The sequence below is a fragment of the Mesoplodon densirostris genome, chromosome 17 (assembly GCF_025265405.1).
Source record: "Mesoplodon densirostris isolate mMesDen1 chromosome 17, mMesDen1 primary haplotype, whole genome shotgun sequence".
NCBI lineage: Eukaryota > Metazoa > Chordata > Mammalia > Artiodactyla > Ziphiidae > Mesoplodon > Mesoplodon densirostris.
This window is the reverse complement of record NC_082677.1, coordinates 68,731,533-68,750,416: the sequence shown is the minus strand read 5'-3', so window position 1 is coordinate 68,750,416 and position 18,884 is coordinate 68,731,533. Positions and strand designations below refer to the sequence as shown.

At 36.1% G+C, this 18,884-nt stretch overlaps 1 protein-coding gene across 3 annotated transcripts in view; it reads left to right on the top strand.

Moving 5' to 3' along the window:
- Positions 1-18,884, top strand: part of FGF14 (fibroblast growth factor 14) — a 581,132-nt gene that overhangs the window by 560,359 nt on the left and 1,889 nt on the right. For all 3 annotated transcript variants that reach the window (XM_060079933.1, XM_060079930.1, XM_060079932.1), the window contains one exon: positions 17,440-17,638. In XM_060079933.1, the coding sequence (XP_059935916.1) occupies positions 17,440-17,638 (199 nt within the window). The remainder of the gene's footprint in view (positions 1-17,439; positions 17,639-18,884) is intronic.

Below are 18,884 nucleotides of genomic sequence, written 5' to 3'. Positions count from 1 at the left end.
AAAGCAATATTTAGAAATAAAATTCTTTAATATTTTTAGCTGAGAAGGGAGAAATAAAATGGAATTAAGGTCCCCTTTTATCACAGGTTAAATTATAGACATATGTATAATACCATATATTATATATGTGCAAATATGTAATGTATGGTGTGTGTGTGTGTGTATTTGCACATACACAATATAAGGTATTACTGAGTTGCATTTGCACATCATGTTTAAAATTGGGTTAGACATAGTGAAATCATGCCATTAAATATGTATTCTTCATATATTTAAAATATTGCAAGAGAAAGAAAAAGTTTAGTTTAATGTTAGTCAATTCCAAAGTAATTTCTTCTTCCTTGCTAACAAAATCCCCCTTTTATTTGAGTGGGCCATATGCTCTAATCCAGGAAATTAATAATGCTTGATTTAAGGCTTAAATTTTAGACCCATATAGCAGCCCCATTTTACTTAACCAGTAATTATTCTAGGTGTGGGTATATGCCCTTATTCTGACCAATGAAATAAATAATAAGCTCTGTTAAGCAGCTTCTGAGAAAATATTTCCTTCCTCAAAAAATAGAGACAGCCCTTTTATCCCCCAACCCTCTTCCATGTTAATTGGGATTCTCTTCTATGAAAATGTGATGGTTGGATCTATAGCAATATTTTGTGAGAGAAAATCGCCAACACATACGTTCAACATGGCAGAAAGGAGAGAGAGAGAGAAAATATATATATATATATGTATATTTTCTTGGTGAAATCAGAGGCACTGATCCAAAGCTGGAAGCACAAACCCTTACAGACTTTTCACATGAGAAAGAAGTTCAAATTCTAATATTTAAGCCGCTGCAATTTAGATAGTCTGTTCTTTGCTCCTTGTAGCTGCACACATTCTGAAATGATACAGAGACTGACTCTCCCCAGTATTTTTAGTTATTCTTATAAGCGCTGATTTTATCATCACTCATTATAATAAGGCTTGTTTGGCTTTTTTACTGCTCTCCTTCTGTACCTTATATAACTGATTAAAGTTTATATTAAATATTTTTTTAATTTATTTACATCAGATTCTGACTATCTTATGTTTACTTCTCTGATTAACAGTGCATGAGAACATTGTGAAGATAAACATGCTATAAATCTATTTTTCAAATGTTGTTTGTGGTTACACAGAAGCAAACGCTTCAGATTTCTACTTTTCTCTTTAATTGTTGATACTTTAATCACAGATTTCATTAGAAATGTGCCTCTGTAACTTTGCTGATAGAATTTAAAATATATTGGTGTGATAAATAAAATAGTAATAAAATATATAGCATAGAATGCCACTCAATCTCTTTCATAATTGGGCTGTTCAGTGGATCGAAATGAATACTACATTATCTATATAGATCAAATTGGAAAACCTTCTCCAGAATCATATCTCCAAATCTCAGATATTCTCAGAGGGATCTGTCCATAGATGGAATTGTTTCTTTTCTTTCTTTCTTTTTTCTTTTTCTGAGAAGGTTTTTGTATCTCAATATGACTTCTTCTGAAATGAAGGAATCCTATGAAAGCTATACATATTCAGCCAGTCCCAGTGAGAGTCTATTGCAAGGGCTGGCAAACTTAAGTCTGTAAAGGGCCAGATGAATGTTTTAGGCTTGTAGGTCACACGGTCTCAATTGCTATACAATCAACTGCTGTTGTAACTCAAAAGTAGCCATAGGCAATATGTAAATTAATGAGCTTGGCTGTGTGACAATAAAACTTTATTTGGCAGGCCTGCTTTGGCCTGGGGACTGTAGTTGACTCATCACTGATCTAGAGATTCCACTTTTGCTTCCCCATCCTGGGCATTCAAATATTGTTCTTGAGCATTGTTAATACATATATCTTCCTTAATGCGTAACTGCAAATTATTCGTACCATGGAATTTATTAAGACATTAATGGGAGAACCTATGCAGATACTGCAAATCTCTGCCCCTGGACTAAAATCCTCCTCTACTCTGAGTTAGTTATCTTTCTTTTTAATTTTGTAAATGAATAGACTTTATTCTTTTTTAGCAATTTTAGGTTTATAGAAAACTTGAGCAGAAAGTAAAGAGAGTTCCCATAAACCCCTTCCCCCACCCCGGCAAAAGTTTCCCTTTTTATTAACATCTAGCATTAGTGTGGTACAAATATTACAATTGATGAACTGGTATTGGTATACAGTTACTAACTAAAGTCCATAGTTTACATTAGTATTTACTTTTTGTGCTGTGCATCCTATGGATATTGACAAATGTAGGACATATACGACATGTACCACTACAGAATCATTCAGATAATTTCACTGCCTTCAAAGTCCTCTGTGCTGCACCTATTCATTCCTCCCCCTCCAGCCCCGGCAAGCCACTGATCTTTTTACTGACTCCATAATTCTGCCTTTTCAGGAATGTCACAGAGTTAGAATAATACACTATATAGCCTTTTCAGATTGGCTTCTTTTACTTAGTAATATACATTTAAGATAACCCATGGCTTGATAATTTCTTTTTATCACTGAATAGTATTCCACTGTATGGGTTTACCACAGTTTGTTTATACATTCATCTATTGAAAGCCACCTTGGTTGCTCCGAATAGTTGGAAATTACAAATAAAGTCTATGCAGGTCTCTCTGAGGATGCAAATTTCACCTCATTTGGGTAGATAGCAAGGAACGTGATTGCTAGATCATGTGATAGGTTCTCTTTTTATTTATTTTATTTATTTTTATTTTTTTGATGCGGACCATTGTGAATGTCTTTATGGAATTTGTTACAATATTGCTTCTCTTTCACGTTTTGGTTTTTTTGGCCACGAGGCATGTGGGATCTGAGCTCTCCGACCAGGGATCCAACCCGCACCCCCTGCCTTGGAAGGTGAAGTCTTAACCAGTGACGGCCAGGGAAGTCCACGGTTATCTTTTAAAACACAATCTCATCCATTTTCTTGAAAATCTCTGGGGCTTATCTTCGTTGATCAGAAAGTCACAACCCCACAGCATAGCCAGCGTGGCTTGCTGTATCCCAGTTTCACATCACCACACGGACCTTAGCTTCCAGCCGTGCTGGTCCAAGACTCCTACCTCAAGGGGCTTCTCGTAATTTCTAGAAGGCAGTTCTTTTCCTTCCAAGTGGGATGCTTTTTCTCTTTCTTCTTCACCTTCACAAACTCTGATTCACCTTTCAAAAGCAGTTATACTCCAATAAAGATGTTTTTAAAAAAACAAAAACCTATAGCTAAATAACATCATGTTTCAAAAGCTTGTCCCCTTCTCCAAGGCAGGAATAGCTATTCCCTCTTCTAGACGCTGCCTCTTATGTCTTCAGCACAGCATGGGAAGCTCTGTATTGTGATTGCTGACATAATATTGATCCCCTCTACTAAAAGGTAATTGAAACTCTTGAAAACACACACACACACACAAGCTACTTAAGGGAAACAATTTAAATAAAACATTGTGGAAAATTACCCTTTAAATATTTGAAATAATGTTCTATAAAAGGACAGAAAGCACTATGTACACTTATGTTATACACGTAAGCTTTATTTTGCCCAAGAATACAGAACTGCAGTATTTGACCTTTCAAAAACAGCAATAAACACACACCAAATGTCATCCAGTTCCACAAGCAAAAAACCTACACACTTTGCTTGACACTCCTTCTCCCTTAGCTGCCAGGTACAATCACAGGGTACTGACTATTTGACCTCCTACATATTTCCTCAGTCTGTGCTTTTCTCTCCACTCCACTCCACTGCCAATGTCTTGCCTGGTATTGCAGTAGACAGACCAGCATTCTTGCATCCAAACTGGCTCTCTTTTCTATTCTTCACACTTTAGCCAGAGTGGCCTTTCCAAATGCCTACCTGATTGTGACATGCTCTGCATAAAAACTTTTAATGTTCTCCCAGTGTTTCTATGGAAAGACCTAAACTCTTAACATGACCATCTAGTTTGGCACATGGTTAGCACACAGACCTCAACTCCTACTGCTATCTCCTTCACACTCTGCATTCCAATTTTGGTTTTCTTTTTGTCCATCAAATGGTCTGTCTCTGCTTCTGCCCCAGGGCCTTTGCACATGATGTTGCCCTCTCCAGGAATATTCTTCACCCCGCTCTAAGCCTAGTGAACTCATGCTGATGTTTTAGATCTCAGCTCTGATTTGAACGTTTTTCCGTACCAACTCAGGCTAGGTCAGGCATGTTTGTTACGTGTTCTCATGGAAATCATTCCTTTTCTTGTAGGAACTTGTCTTATTTTGTAGGGATATGATCAGTAGTGTAAATAATTGTCTCCTCCCCTAGACTTTATGCCCCAAGAGTACCAGCTATATCATTTTTGCTCATTGTTTATATCTCCAGATCAAGGACAGTCACTGACAAGTATATAATGTCTAAAATTCATGCATTTATTTAACCAATAAACAATGGAAAAATAAATGCATGAATTTTAGATATTATTAAGTATAGAATAATGGAAACATGTTACCATGTGTTCACAGTATTCAAATTTATTATGTAATATCTGGGACAGAATGTTTAGTATTTTTTTAGTATTAGTATTATTTATAATTAATATAATTCTTTCCATTTAATAGTGTCACATTCTCAACCAACAACCTGAAAGTAAAACCATTTAATTCATTAATGCCTATAAAATTTCATAATATAACATGAAAATAATTCAGTGGTAATTAGACAATTAAATCCATGGCAGAATTGAGCTTCATGGTGACAGCTTCACCTGGGTAGAGTCATTTAGCCAACAGGTCGACGTTTTCCTCTCCCCAGTCACTCTTCTTCCCAGGAAGTGTTGCTATTGCCCCTTTTCTTACTTTCCTGACCTTTCTCTTCAGTGTTCCATGTTTGTCCTTTTGTGTTAACCTTTGGAATTATCGAACAACTTGCAACCAGAATCTGGGAAGTCATGGCCAATGTGTTTCTAGCTAATAAAGCAAAAATCAAAGGAAAGCAATCCTCAGGTTATCATTTCAGCACCACATGGGCTTCCTCTATATTCCACACATTCAGTGTTGATGATGATTCTTTTTCTTCTTTTTGTTAGTGTTAGTGATTCTTTATCAGATACTGACCTCTTTTATTCCAGTAACATGATTTATTTGATATTCTGGGGGGAAAAAATTAAACCTCTTACATTTGGTTCATATTTTCAACATTGTTATTATTAATAATTATTTGCTCAGTAGCAGCAATATGTACATAAAATATCACATGGATAGAAATAAAAACATTTTAATCCATTCCTTATGAGGACTTATACTCTCAGAGATGTAAAATCATCATCTATGACATGGAATAATGCTATTCTTCTTCTTGAAGCATTTTTAACAGCATTATTAAATCAAACAAAATATATGTGAATGGTCTTTGAAAATCATAAAGCTCAATACAAATTAATATTATTCAATGAATATGGCATTTTAGGAATATTGTAGAACCTGCTTGTACTTCCTTCATTTTTCTATGGAAGCTTGCATTTTATAGGTTGGATAAATGGATAGTTTTGATTATCTGTTTGGTTTTGTTTTTGTTTATACAAATAAGTGGTTTTGACTGGGTACGTTTTTATTAGGAAAAATCCACAATGCAAACACACATAAAAAAACTTTTATGGAAAGTTCTAACTTAAAGTGGAGCTTAAAGAAAAGAAAGTAGAAAAAGCTTGTAGATGCATGTAGAAATAGGCCTAAGGAGAGAAGCATGCAGAGCTGTAAAAATAGTTTTAAAACATAGTTCAAAGAGTTAGGTGGAAGAAAAAACCTGATGAAAACAAGCCCATGTTCACTCATAGAATTTGGCAAAGTGAAAGTCACAGTTAAATATTTGGCATTTTTATATTCAGTTTCTCAAGATAACACAGGCCAAAAACTACAAGGAGATGAAAGAAAACGTTGATAAAGTAAGATAAAGCAACCAGACTCAGTTTGGGTAGGACATGGTAAAATACTGAATTGATCTAAGTACAAAAACTAACAAACTTAATTTTTTTGCACAGCAAATTCTGCTCTTGTTTTGGCTAACAAAAAATTCTAGTGCAATATGAATTGAAAATGTTTGCTACTGTATGTGATAATATCTTGGTCTGGTTAAATATAAAAGAGCTGAATATTTTCTGCAGCATTTGTTCCACTCAGGAAATCTTTGTTGCATCACCATTCCTCACTCCCACCATCACCACCACCATTAGTACCCTGATGCTAAGAACACAGGTTTTTTTTGGTTTTTTCCCCCAAAACTTTAGAATCCCTTAATTACGCACTCACTTCTTAAATGCTATCTCCCTTGATTTCTTCCTTCTATTTCTGGTATATGAAATGTCTGAGGGACCTAGACCAGGTAGAAGGTCACACCAGATCGAGTCCTAATCCAAAGTCAACACTCAAGAGACATTAGGGAAATGGAATGAAATAGAAAATAAAATAAACACTAATATGGCTGATAATTTTAAGTAATTTATCCAGTGGATTTAAAAATCTTTTCTACTCCTTCCTTGAGGGTCATTCATTGGAGAAATTTTGTTCTGGAACTATTTTACTTCCCTTGCAGTTGCCCTGCCTGTTGTCAAGCCACATTTCCTGTCTTTGATTCCCTTTTAGAATTATGTATACTAGGTTGACCAGGTATAACTAGTGAGGTTGAGCCGAGGTCAAAAACTCAGACAGCCTAGGATCCATTCCTGTTCTACCACTTACTAGCTATATAAATTCTCACCAAGATACTTAACTTTAGCATCATACTTTGTTAAAAGGAATAAAATGAGGTAATTTGCGTAAAGCATTTAGCATTGTGACTGGCTTACATTCATAAAAAAATAATAATTGCTACTAATTCTCACTTTAGTTCTCCTTTAATTAGATTTATAGTCACATACAACCCTATATATAATAGAGCGATGTTCCCTAGACTATTTGTGGTGAAGGATAGTATTTTTTAAATTTTTCCAATCTTTTGCAGAGATATACTTTCAGAAAATATAATCAAATTAAGTTACTAGAAAATACTTTAAGTACAGAATAAAAGTCCAGAGTTTTTATTTTTATATTCAACAGTTAGTAAAAATATTTTGTTAAATTGCTATAGAAGTTTATATGTGTTTTTGCTCAGTTTTGTACTTGTTTCATTGCAGACCAGAAATAATAATTTGTAGATAGGTACCAGTTCATGGATCATGCTTTAGGTATTACTATGATGTGGACTGTGCAATAGATTTTATTATTTACCTTTTGAATGAGGCAACCTCATTTCTAAGATGTTCAAATGCTTACTGATATTACCATGGTTAGTGTATATATATATATATATATATATATATATATATATATATATTTGGCTTTATGTAATATGTGTGCTGTAACAAAACTACACGTCACTAACTGAATCTGAAAAATCCTTAAAATAAAGGATGAAGTAATGCCAACACTCTGACTTCGAGACATTACTAATCTCTGATGAAGCCTCTGAGTATTTCTCAGACCAAGAAACTCTTTGCATATTACAGTATGCATCTGCTATTATCATGACATTATTCACTCTGATTGTTCAGAAACTTATTAAAAAGTCATGGCAGCACTTCTCCTGGGTTTCATCACATACATCCAGTCTGATTCCTTTCACATAAAGCACTCTCAGTTTTATGTTTCTCTTTTAGGCAAAGTTATATACAATTGACCCTACACATGTTGGAGAAGTCTTCTGTTGAGGAGCGGATGTATGACAAAATACCAGAACACATTTGATCTAAGAGCTCAGTTTTTAATCACGAGATGACCCACCATGACATCCTCATCCCATTCCAACCTTTCCCTGGGGAATGTAAGACTGCAGTGAGTTAGAGGGATGGTTGGCAACAGAGGGTAGCCAACTCAGTTTCTGCTTTGTTCAGCGTTTCTTTAACTGATCAATGTGGGGGGTGGGGGGAAGGAACGTACAGCTTGGGTAAAGGGGAGAAGAGATTCATTTTGAGTACTCCTATGTATTCTTGTTTCTTGTTTTTTTAAACTCTTTTAATAATATACTTTTTCCCCCTTAACAATGATATCCTAAGACATGTGACACTTTTGCCAAAATGACAGCATATGTCATTCATTACTGTTTTCCATCTGTGTTTGTTTTCATATGTAGTTAGATGTAGATAGAGAGCAGCTGTATAAGGTACATCTTTTCTGAGTTTTAACTGAATAATAATTCAGTTGAATTAATTATCTGTATCGGTTATCAATTCCTTAATGACACCATGTAGCAAACAATGAGTGCTGAAGCGGCCTATAACAGTTAAGTGTATTAATGCTTGTGCATCTGGAGTCATATGGAGATCGGCTAGGTGGCTCTGCACATCTTGGTAGGACTTGATCACCTGTCTGGAAATAGACTAGTTTAGGTTGGGCAACTTGGCTGTGTTCCATGTGTGTCTGTTCTCCAGCAGGCTAGCCCAGGGGTGCTCTCAGGGCAGTGGATGAGGCTGAGAAGGCAAACCCACTTGTACAAGTGCTTGTCAAGCCTCTGCCTTCTTCACCTTAGCTCATAGTGGGAAGACAAGTCACATTACATGCTATGAGAGCTTTGATCCAGGGAGGGTGAAGAATTCAGGCCATTTTTTGCAATTGATCACGTATCTAGAAAAGTGCATCTCTTCAATTGAATGATAAGTGAGTAGGAATAGTTAAATTATTCATCTTGATGAAAAGAAGTGTACTTGGGCAAGTTAGTTAAACCCTCTGGGCTCAATTTCTTCATTTCTAAAATGGGGATAATAATAGTACCAATCTCACAGGATTATAGTGTGGAATAATTAGTTGATTAGGTAAATGTGTAGAACAGTGCTTGGTATAGACGTGTGCACAGTTTGACTGTTAGCTGTAGTTATTGACATTATTATTATTACCATCATCTTCTTCATTATTATTTTGAGGCATCACTGTTAAGCACTGACAAATTCTAAGAATGGTATGTGGTTGTATTAATACTTTCTTAAGCATATTTATTTTGTGATTTTTTTGCTAATATTTATAGCACTGATACCATCTGTTCATGTGACAAGCATTATTATTTTAGGAATTATACATGTCTATATTCTAGAGAAAACAGATTTAACATTATAGAACTAGTTGGCACATGTTTTAATTATAATCTTAGAGGTTCTTATTTAAAGATATACTGCAAGTACTTTATATTTTTGCTCCCATTTCCTTGCTTTAATAAATTTTATACTAGTCTTAAGATGGTAGAAAGTTTATGAATAATGCCAATTTATTTGATATTTACTAAAATTTTGTGATCATGTATTGATATTAATTTGTTCTGTATGGTAACAGGAACATATACCAATGCTTCCCAAGCTCTCATATGCATACGAATCACCTGGGGTCTTGTTAAAATGCAAATTTTGATTCTATAGGTCAGCTGTGGGGACTGGAAATCTGCATCTCTAACAACTTCCCAAGTGAGGAAGTTGCTATTGATCCCTGAATACCATGTTTTAAGTAGCAATGATATATTTAAGCTTATATATATGTATTATAATACATATAAAAAATATATATTTACATTAAATAAATAAGATAATTAAATTACTTAATATGAATCATTATAACAAATAAAAGTTGTTCTTGCCACAATTGTTTAAAAGCATAATGTCATAAAAAGAAAATACATATTAAATATAACATAATAAATTAAAATATAATATTTAGTAAATGAAATAATATATCTAAAGATATATATATCAAACATCTCTAAATGTCAAATAAGATCTTTACTGGCAAAACAAAGCCTTCATTTACAATTTTGTTTCCCCAGAAACTAAGTAACAGCTTCTGGTCCTATAAATATAAGGACTTGTGGAGATTGTTTTGTTGGTGGGAATATACTCAAAATCACTGGGTCCTATAATCAAATAAAAGCTGCCTCTTAAACATGTAAAAAATTATACTTTTTTTCTCCCTGTGGGCATTAGTCACAGCCTGATATTGTACATATTGATTATGTAGAATTTCAGATAAGTAAAATGCATTAGTCAACTAAATTTTCTACTTTTGAGCGTTAACTACAAATTATTTTTTGTTTCAAAATTCATGACTATAAAATCTTCCAAAAGGTCAGAATATTCTTTCCTTTATATGTAACCTTAAGAGTGTTCTGTATTTCTTTTTAAAAAAACTGGGTAGTGTCAGAACAGTATCATTAAAGGATATAATTAATTTAATTTTATTTATTTTTTAAAAAAATATTTATTTACTTGTTTGTTTATTTGTCTGTTTCTTTGCTTTGGCTGCACTGGGTCCCTGTTGTGGCATGCAGGATCTTAGTTGTGGCATGCAGACTCATAGTTGTAGCATGGAAACTCTTAGTTGCAGCATGCATGTGGGATCCAGTTCCCTGACCAGGGATCGAACCTGGGCCCCCTGCATTGGGAGCGTGGAGTCTTAGCCACTGGCCACCAGGGAAGTCCCAGGATATAATTAATTTTAAAATTGTAGAAGATGAAGGAGATTAGTATGAATTTCTACTGACCTCAGGCTAAACCTTGGTAGACTACATCTCCCAAAGGTAGAAAGGGAAGAAAAAGCTAACTGAGATACAGACATGTTAAATGGATCATTGAGATTTCCATCTAAAGGTGTGTCTAATTAAGTTGAAACCTGTTAAGAGTAAATAACTACTACCCTGTTCATGGTAACAATTAATATTTGAGTTGTACTTTTGGATTCCATTTATAGATTATAATATAGCTATAGTTTATAATTCAATTTATAATTTACAAATTATTTTTGTAATGATTTAAACCACCCCTATTATCTTATTTGATATTTGCAAGAAACCTTTGTAATTTGTTGTTATTCTTCAAGTGAGAACTTGAAGTCTGAGGCTCCCTCCTCCTCTCAACTTAAGCCTGGGGAGAAATATTCATAAGAAGTCCAGGGTCAGGGCCATTACTAGGCTGTTGATGGGAGGGGACTGAGGTTTTGATGACTCTAGAATATAATTAATAGCTATTATTTGCTGTGCATTTATTATGTGCTATTTCCCACAATATGTCTAATATCATTTCTCTTTTTAATCTATTTTGGAATTGCCTTGTATTCTAATAACTGCTAAAAATTTGTCTGGAATGTTTCTTTTTATGTTTTCCCTTCGAAACAGTGGTGGTGCTGGTACTAGGCAAACCTGTAAATATTAACCAAACATAATTTTCATGTAGTTGTAAATAAAAACAAAAGAGATGTAGTAACTAAATGGAATTTGTGGACTACTACATAACTAACTACTTTTACAAGAAGCCCAGGCTCATAACACACTGTAAAGGCTTTTCCGGGGATGAAACTCTGATGAAAATGCTGATTCAAATTGTATGCATTTGTATACATGAACATAAGTGCAATCCAAGCTTAATTTGGGAAGATTTGAAACTAGATTACCAACCTTAGATCAGAGTTGGAAAAATTTTTTAGCAAAGGACCATACAGTAAATACCACAGTTTTTGCAGGTCATACAATCTCAACAACCCTCCACTGCACTTTGTAGCATGAATTTGGCCATGGATTGTAGTTTGCCGACCACTGGGTTAGATTCTCAAGGTGACTGATAGCTATTAGGTTATGATTATGCTGAATTATCTGGGTTTATGGCTTATTTACTGGTTACAAATTATGGAACATGGGTCCTCTATTCCCTCCACCTCCCTCCTCTCATCCTGAACTGAGAAGCCCTGCTTGGTGCATGCAAATGGCCCATCACAGTATTTTCTTAAACAAAGACATTTCCCTCAGAAGAGGAATTCTGCTGCTACTGTTAAGATAATAAGTACACCACAGATGGTCCTTTCATTTCAAAACAACCACAACATAAAAGGAGATATGAAATTTTTGTTTAATTGTTGTGTTTTTCTATTCTGTTATTTGATGATTTCGTTTGGCAAAGTTACAAACTAATATTTAAGCTTCTGCTGGAACTCAACTGCTGTTGATTTCTGTTGTGATGGTGTTGGTGGCTCTAAATATAGGCTGGGCAAGAAGAGAAAAAGACACATCAAACTCCTTATCTATTTCATTTTGGCAGTTTCAAAGAGTTTATATTTGAGCTTAAATTTAAATAAGTCTTCTCATATTATCACTGCCAGTTTTAGAATGTTTCACTGGCACAGTCGTGGTATGACTCAAATAGATAAATACCATCAGTTAGGTTAGGGCTGTGTTGATAAGCCACCTGGGCTTCCTTCTTTCTTTAGTAGTTTTCTTGCCACTCTACATTGGAGGTCTCAAACTGGGTGCTCAGGGGTCCACCTCAGACCATTGGTCCGTGCTACATTGAAAAACAACAACAAGAACAAAGAAGTAGCTGCCACCATACAAAGGAGATTTTTATCCAGAAATCTGGATGTTTTTTCCTTTGAAAAACCAGGAAGAACGTCTGCAGATCTAAGGTTTTTATTTTCCCATGAGAACCGTCATACTTTCTGCCATTCTGTCCATCTCTTCTGTCCAGCTCTGAGCATGAGTAGGGGGCATTTATCCTCACATGATGCTATGTTGGGCTGCAGCCTGCAGGCCTGCAAGCCCTGTACTTGCTCAGCTTCTAGACCTAGGAAAGAGCCCGGAGTCAGTGATAGAGAAATCAGTGGTTTAATGGACAGGGGGAATCTTACACCTGTGAAGCAAGATCCTGGAGCGACACCCCACGGTGTTTGGCGGATGGCAGTCAGGAAGGGCCGCAGTCTTTGCCCCCCCCGGGGGGGGAGGGGGGAGGTTACCAGTTATAGGGGGAATTGACATTCGCTTGGCTCATCTGTTACCAGGGAAACTAGCAGAGGGGCATGCCCCTCCCCGCCCCTTTGTTAAGCTATCAGGGCGGAGATGTTCTGATCTAAAGATTGGAACAGTCACTAGCTGGGACAGGGCCAAGTATGTAGGAAGGTCAATCAGGCGAGTAGGGTGTAGGTGAAGCAGGCCCTGGTCCAGCAGGGAATGTCCTGAGAGCAGCAAAGCAGCCATCTTGGGGGGCCTGGTCATAGAGGCTAGGTGCTCTGATGACGCCAGCCTGCTTCACACTCGTATCTGCCTGGTCAGGATAGGCATTTGAGTTTGTGGCTCCAGCCACAAAGCTGATCTCTGGGAATCTCATCAATTACAATTTTTCCCAATCCTACCTATGGGACTATTCACTCCATCTGTCCCTCTAAAGCATATTGTAGGATTCAAACACAAAACTATGACTCTATTCATTGTACAGTTACTATCAAGAGCATTTTTGCTTGGGTTATGTGTGTTATGTTTTCTTTATTTGGTCAAAGTCACTTTTTCCTTGCAAGGAAATACCTTGTAGAAGTTAGTGCCAAGAAAAAGAAAAGATTTTCTCTCTTTAATAATTTGTATTACATAAAGCCTTTCTCTTTTTGTCTCAGCTACCAGGAAGTTCAGAACTCAATTTAATAATGTGTCATAATTCTGGTGGTATTTCTCTCCTTACTTTATGCGCCCTTGATTATTAAATTAATACTAATTACTAACATGAATACACAACTACACATGTCCTACAAACAGTTTTCAAGTCCATTTCACAGGAGATTGGGCTTCAACACATCAGTATATAATAAGGGTTACTAACTTCTCAAACCATCCTCCACAAAGACAACAGAATATAAAACACTAATCAGACTATATCATCATTCCCTTGCTTATTCAAGAACTCTGCATATCTACCTCTTGCTTATAATAAGGAGTCTAACCTGTTTATCAGAGTGCCCAAGACCCTTTCTTACATTTCTCTAACCTAGCACATCATTCTGCACTTTGGCCTTCACAGAGTCCCAGTAATGGACTAATGATAGTTTTCCAAATATACCATGGCATTGCCCACATCTTGTTTTTCACAGTACCATTTACCCCACCTATAGTCCCTCTAGGAAGGTAAGTTTACCACAGCAAATATTGCATGGTACTAGCATTTTTAAGCACAAAAATTTTAATAAAATTCTTCCAGGAAGAATTCTGTTCATTTTGTATATGTTCATTTTGGTACATCTGAGGCTGAGCCCAACAGTTCATACAAAATTGTTCTCACTGACTAATCATTTAAATAAATTTTGGTTTGCAAAATTGTTGATAGAATTGAAATAACTGATACAGGGTTATTTTTGACTATACATAATGGGAAACCTTTTTAGAATAAATATTGAGTACTTACTATATGCCAGGTCCTCTTCTAAATATGTAATGCGTATGGATTCACTCAATTCTCCCAACCACCGTATTATCCTATGATTTTTGTACCCATTTTAGAGATGAGGAAACTGAAGCCCAGGGATTAAGTAATTTTCCCAAGGACTCACAGCCAGGAAGGAGTGGGGTCAGGGTTGACCCCAGGAGGTCTGTTTCCACAGATGACATTCATAGTCACCCTGTCTCCCATTTTCAGATTGAAAGTACATTTGTCCCTTATGACAGCAAATAAGTAGTAACCAATCTCAACTTTCATTAGTCCTACCAGTTCTCATGAGAATGATGGGATTATTTTGAACTCCAATATTTCATGAGCAGATTGTATTCTTGAAATGTCTAGAGGAGTCTAGCAAAAAGCATTAGACAATAGTAACTTTGAATGTAGTGTGTATGCATGTAAGTATGTGTATGCACATTAATTATTTAGCCAAGAATAAAGAAGGGTGAAAAAGTACCAGTCAGTCGCCACCATCACAATCACCTGAAGGCAGTGGCTCTCACTGTGGAAGACAGAATCACCTCCTTCTGAAGTTACTGGCACAGCTTGTAGAAAGGGGATGTGTTATTGACTTCCTTGGAGTCTTAAGATGCAAACATTTGATTTAAAAAGACTTAGTGACAGAGACATACCTAACGACTTCTTCCACATCAAGGGTCTTCATTCTCATTGATATTCAACTTAGTCAATTTAGAGTAGAGACAATACACTTCTAATTGCTGATGGTAAGGCAAGCAGTGTCCTCCATGTTTCGTACATTATGGCAGTGGGGATCAATTGAATATAAGGAAGGGTTGATCACCCTATGGACCTGCATTTCCAAAGCTGGAGACCTTCCTGTCTCGAGATTAAGGTCAGTCTTCAATGGTCCTCTTAATAAGGTAAAGCTCCGGGCAGAGACCTGATATCTTAGTCAGCAGGTGCCAGCTTCTCTCCCCACTGAGTGACTTACTGGGTCAGCCTTTACCATACCCACTCCCAGTTGGTTCTACAACCGGTTTTAACTAGTACTAATAAATAGTATTCTTAGCTGCCTTGGCCTGTCTCAATAAAAAGACAAAGGACGTGCCAAAGTCTAATCTGTTTGTCCTAGAAGGTACACGTTCAACCAATATCTTATGTTTATTAGTCTTAGAGCATTCCATTTTATTTTCCTCACCACAAATGTATGAATACCCACCCTTTTATCAGTCTTTCCTCTGAAGTAGGGCCTGGAGACTGACTCACCGAGACTATCATTTGTTAGTCAGAGAACGAATAGGAGGATATTTGGAGAAATAAAACTTGGCGGAAGACCGGAATATTTATTTGGATGGTATCTAATTCAAACCTGATGTAGCATCATCTCGAAGAAATGAAGGTCTACGTAAATTCCTTCGGGGGGCGGCTAAACCTGTCTTCTGGCTGTTTTAATCTCATCAAATTAATAACTGGAACTATCATCTTTGTCATAAAAAGCACCTGCCATTAACAAAACCTGTTCCCCTTGGAAAACGATTTCACTTTCAGTGAATTAAAGTTATGGGGCACTCTGAATAAATTGTATCCTGCAAGAGACACCACTTGATAATTAACACTCTCCTGGGAAATACTGAAAGAACATTTCTACAGACAATAATGTCACATTCCTTATTATGGCTAGCATAACTTTAACTCTTAAAGGTTTTATATTTTTAGACCCCAAAGGATATGTTTTTCAGAATGTGTATAGAAAATAACTTTTTTAAAAGAAAAACAAAAGTTACTATTTTCTGTAGTCATAAAAATCTATTAAGGTGAAAAAAAATTTAACTACCTGATATTTTTTAAAAGATAATGACAATAAAGCTCTGTTTTGCATCTCTATTTCATAAATATGGAAGAGCACAGTGTTGAGCCTATTTAAAATAGCCACAAAAACTAGTTAAGTGACTTCCATGGTCTGTAACGAGGAAGGCTGAATTTTAAAATTATTTTTCACAGAGGTCTATCTGAAATGCCTTTGTAGGTTAAATTTTAGAAGTATGTAAAACTCATCTATGAATATTTGTGTTATTAATGATAATCATAAGGTAGCAAGCTTTGTGTTATTCATCAATCAGTGTAGATAATGGCTTTGAGAGTCATGTTAACTCATTGTACTCTTTCCAAAAAAATTTTTTTTTTTTGGCTGTGTTGGGTCTTCGTTGCTGTGCTCGGGCTTTCTCTAGTTGCAGCGAGTGGGGTCTTCTCTTTGTTGTGCTGTTCGGGCTTCTCATTGCGGTGGCTTCTCTTGTTGTGGAGCAGGGGCTCTAGGCGTGCGGGCTTCAGTAGTTGTGGCACGTGGGCTCAGTAGTTGTGGCTCACAGGCTCTAGAGTGCAGGCTTGGTAGTTGTAGCACACGGGCTTTGTTGCTCCACAGCATGTGGGATCTTCCCGGACCAGGGATCAAACCCACGCCCCCTGCATTGGCAGGTGGATTCTTAACCACTGTGCCACCAGGGAAGCCCTCAAAAAATTTTATTCAGGGCAGCTGTTGATGATTCACTTCAAGAGTTCCAGGGGGAGTCTGAACCGTGGATTAGGTCGTGATTTTCAGCTCCTGTCACTATGACCAGCTAACATGACATCTGGCCTCTGCTCCAGGGGCTAGTTTGTATGCCAGCTGATAGTCAGGGGCTTAGTTTGAGGTGTCAGCTTGTCTCTTTGTAGGTAAAATGTATCACCCTGTAATATCAGTGACCTAGTGAACAACTGGCAACAGGGTATCATGTAATTATTCCTATGGAAATATTGAAAATAGGCTATACCTTACACATATATTTTATTTTGTTTAGTTTGTTGTGAATACAGGATGCTCCTTTATCCTGTTGTTTCTGTTTATACTCTGGTTGAATTGTATTCTGTTCAACTGAAATTATTTTGAGTTTGCTCCTGTATTCTAATTTCTAATTAAAGGACATCCATACTTTTGCCTATACACACACACACACACACATATGTATATGTGTGTGTGTGTGTGTGTGTATATTCCCCAAAGTAGCAACTTCTTCTCTATTCATTGTATGTTGATAAATGTATATGGACAATTAATACCTGCAGGAGGAGGTACATTTGGCCATCCCTGCCCAAGGGCTGACTCGTTGGCCATCGTGGGCAAGTTTATGGAAGAAGGAAGAGGAAGCATGAGGAAGCTCCCATTCCTTCCTCTAACTTTCATTTCTTCCTTTTCTCTCAACAGGAACTTTTTACCCCTGAATGCAAGTTTAAAGAATCTGTTTTTGAAAACTATTATGTAATCTACTCATCGATGCTGTACAGACAACAGGAATCTGGTAGAGCCTGGTTTTTGGGATTGAACAAGGAAGGGCAAGTTATGAAAGGAAACAGAGTAAAGAAAACCAAGGCAGCAGCTCATTTTCTACCCAAGCCATTGGAAGGTGAGTGTTATGGGTGTTTTATCCTTATCAGGTTTATCACACATTTATCTTTCACACTGATGACTCTACCATGGCCACAAGGAGCCCTCATGGAACGCTGGAAATGTTCTTTATCTTGATCTCAGTGGTGATTCACGGGTGTCTGCATAAGCTGTGCATCTAAGATTTGTACACTTTACTGTATATATGTATATGTGTGTATATTATGTATATATATATATATATATACACATATATTCCATTAATTTAAATATGCCCGTACTCATTTCTCATGTCTCAGATCCTCACTACCCCAACCTCTCTAAATAATTTTAATTAATTAATTAATTTAAGAAATTTAAAATCTGCAATGACATTATAAAGCTGTGACTATGACAATAGGTATACTAGAAAAACTAAGTTTTGAGTATTATGGAATGTTTGAGTATTTGCCCATTTTGCTATTATCTAGCTGAAAGTAACCACATATCTGTGAATTAGTATAATTACAGGAAATATAAAGAGTTAATAAGTTGGCCTTTAAAGAACTTGTTGATATTAGATATCTCCCTTCCAACTGCATAATAGTTTAGTAAATTCAAATGTGGCTTGACCTTCTTTGACACTCAGCTGTAAACAATGAAGCCTTCAGATTTACTTTGATTGGATTTCTGGAGAGGAGGCTACAAAATTTTAATTAATCAGAAACATCTGCACATTTCTCATTAAGGATTCTACCGGAAGCGTCATTTTATCTATGTAACATTTGTTTGGGAACTACCAAAAGAAATTGATATTGAGGCTTTTCAAAAGTGTTTTCTATTCAAATGCTTTTGTTTACCTTTTGCAGAAAATCAGACCTGCAATAACCAAGTAAACATTTGAAGTCAGCCTACATGGTTCGATTTTTCTTTTTGTTTCTTATTCCTACAGGAAAGCATTAGCCATCAAGAGAAACGCATATTGGTTTTATAATCCATATTGTCTTTATAGGAATAAGATAATTTGAAATATTGGAAGTTAATTATTAATTATCTGTGGATATATAATTCAGCTTTCAGTTTGCCTAAGTTTGGAAAACCAGTCTTGTTGGTTAATACCATCTTTATAATTTCAGTGATATTGACTATCACTCTTAACTAAATTTGCCTCTACAATGAGTCATTGAAATGCAAACAAGTAGCCACCAGGGCCTATCTAGGAAAGGAAAAATTATTCCAGTCTGAAATATGAGTGAATTATTCTCATTCTATGATAGATCATAAGG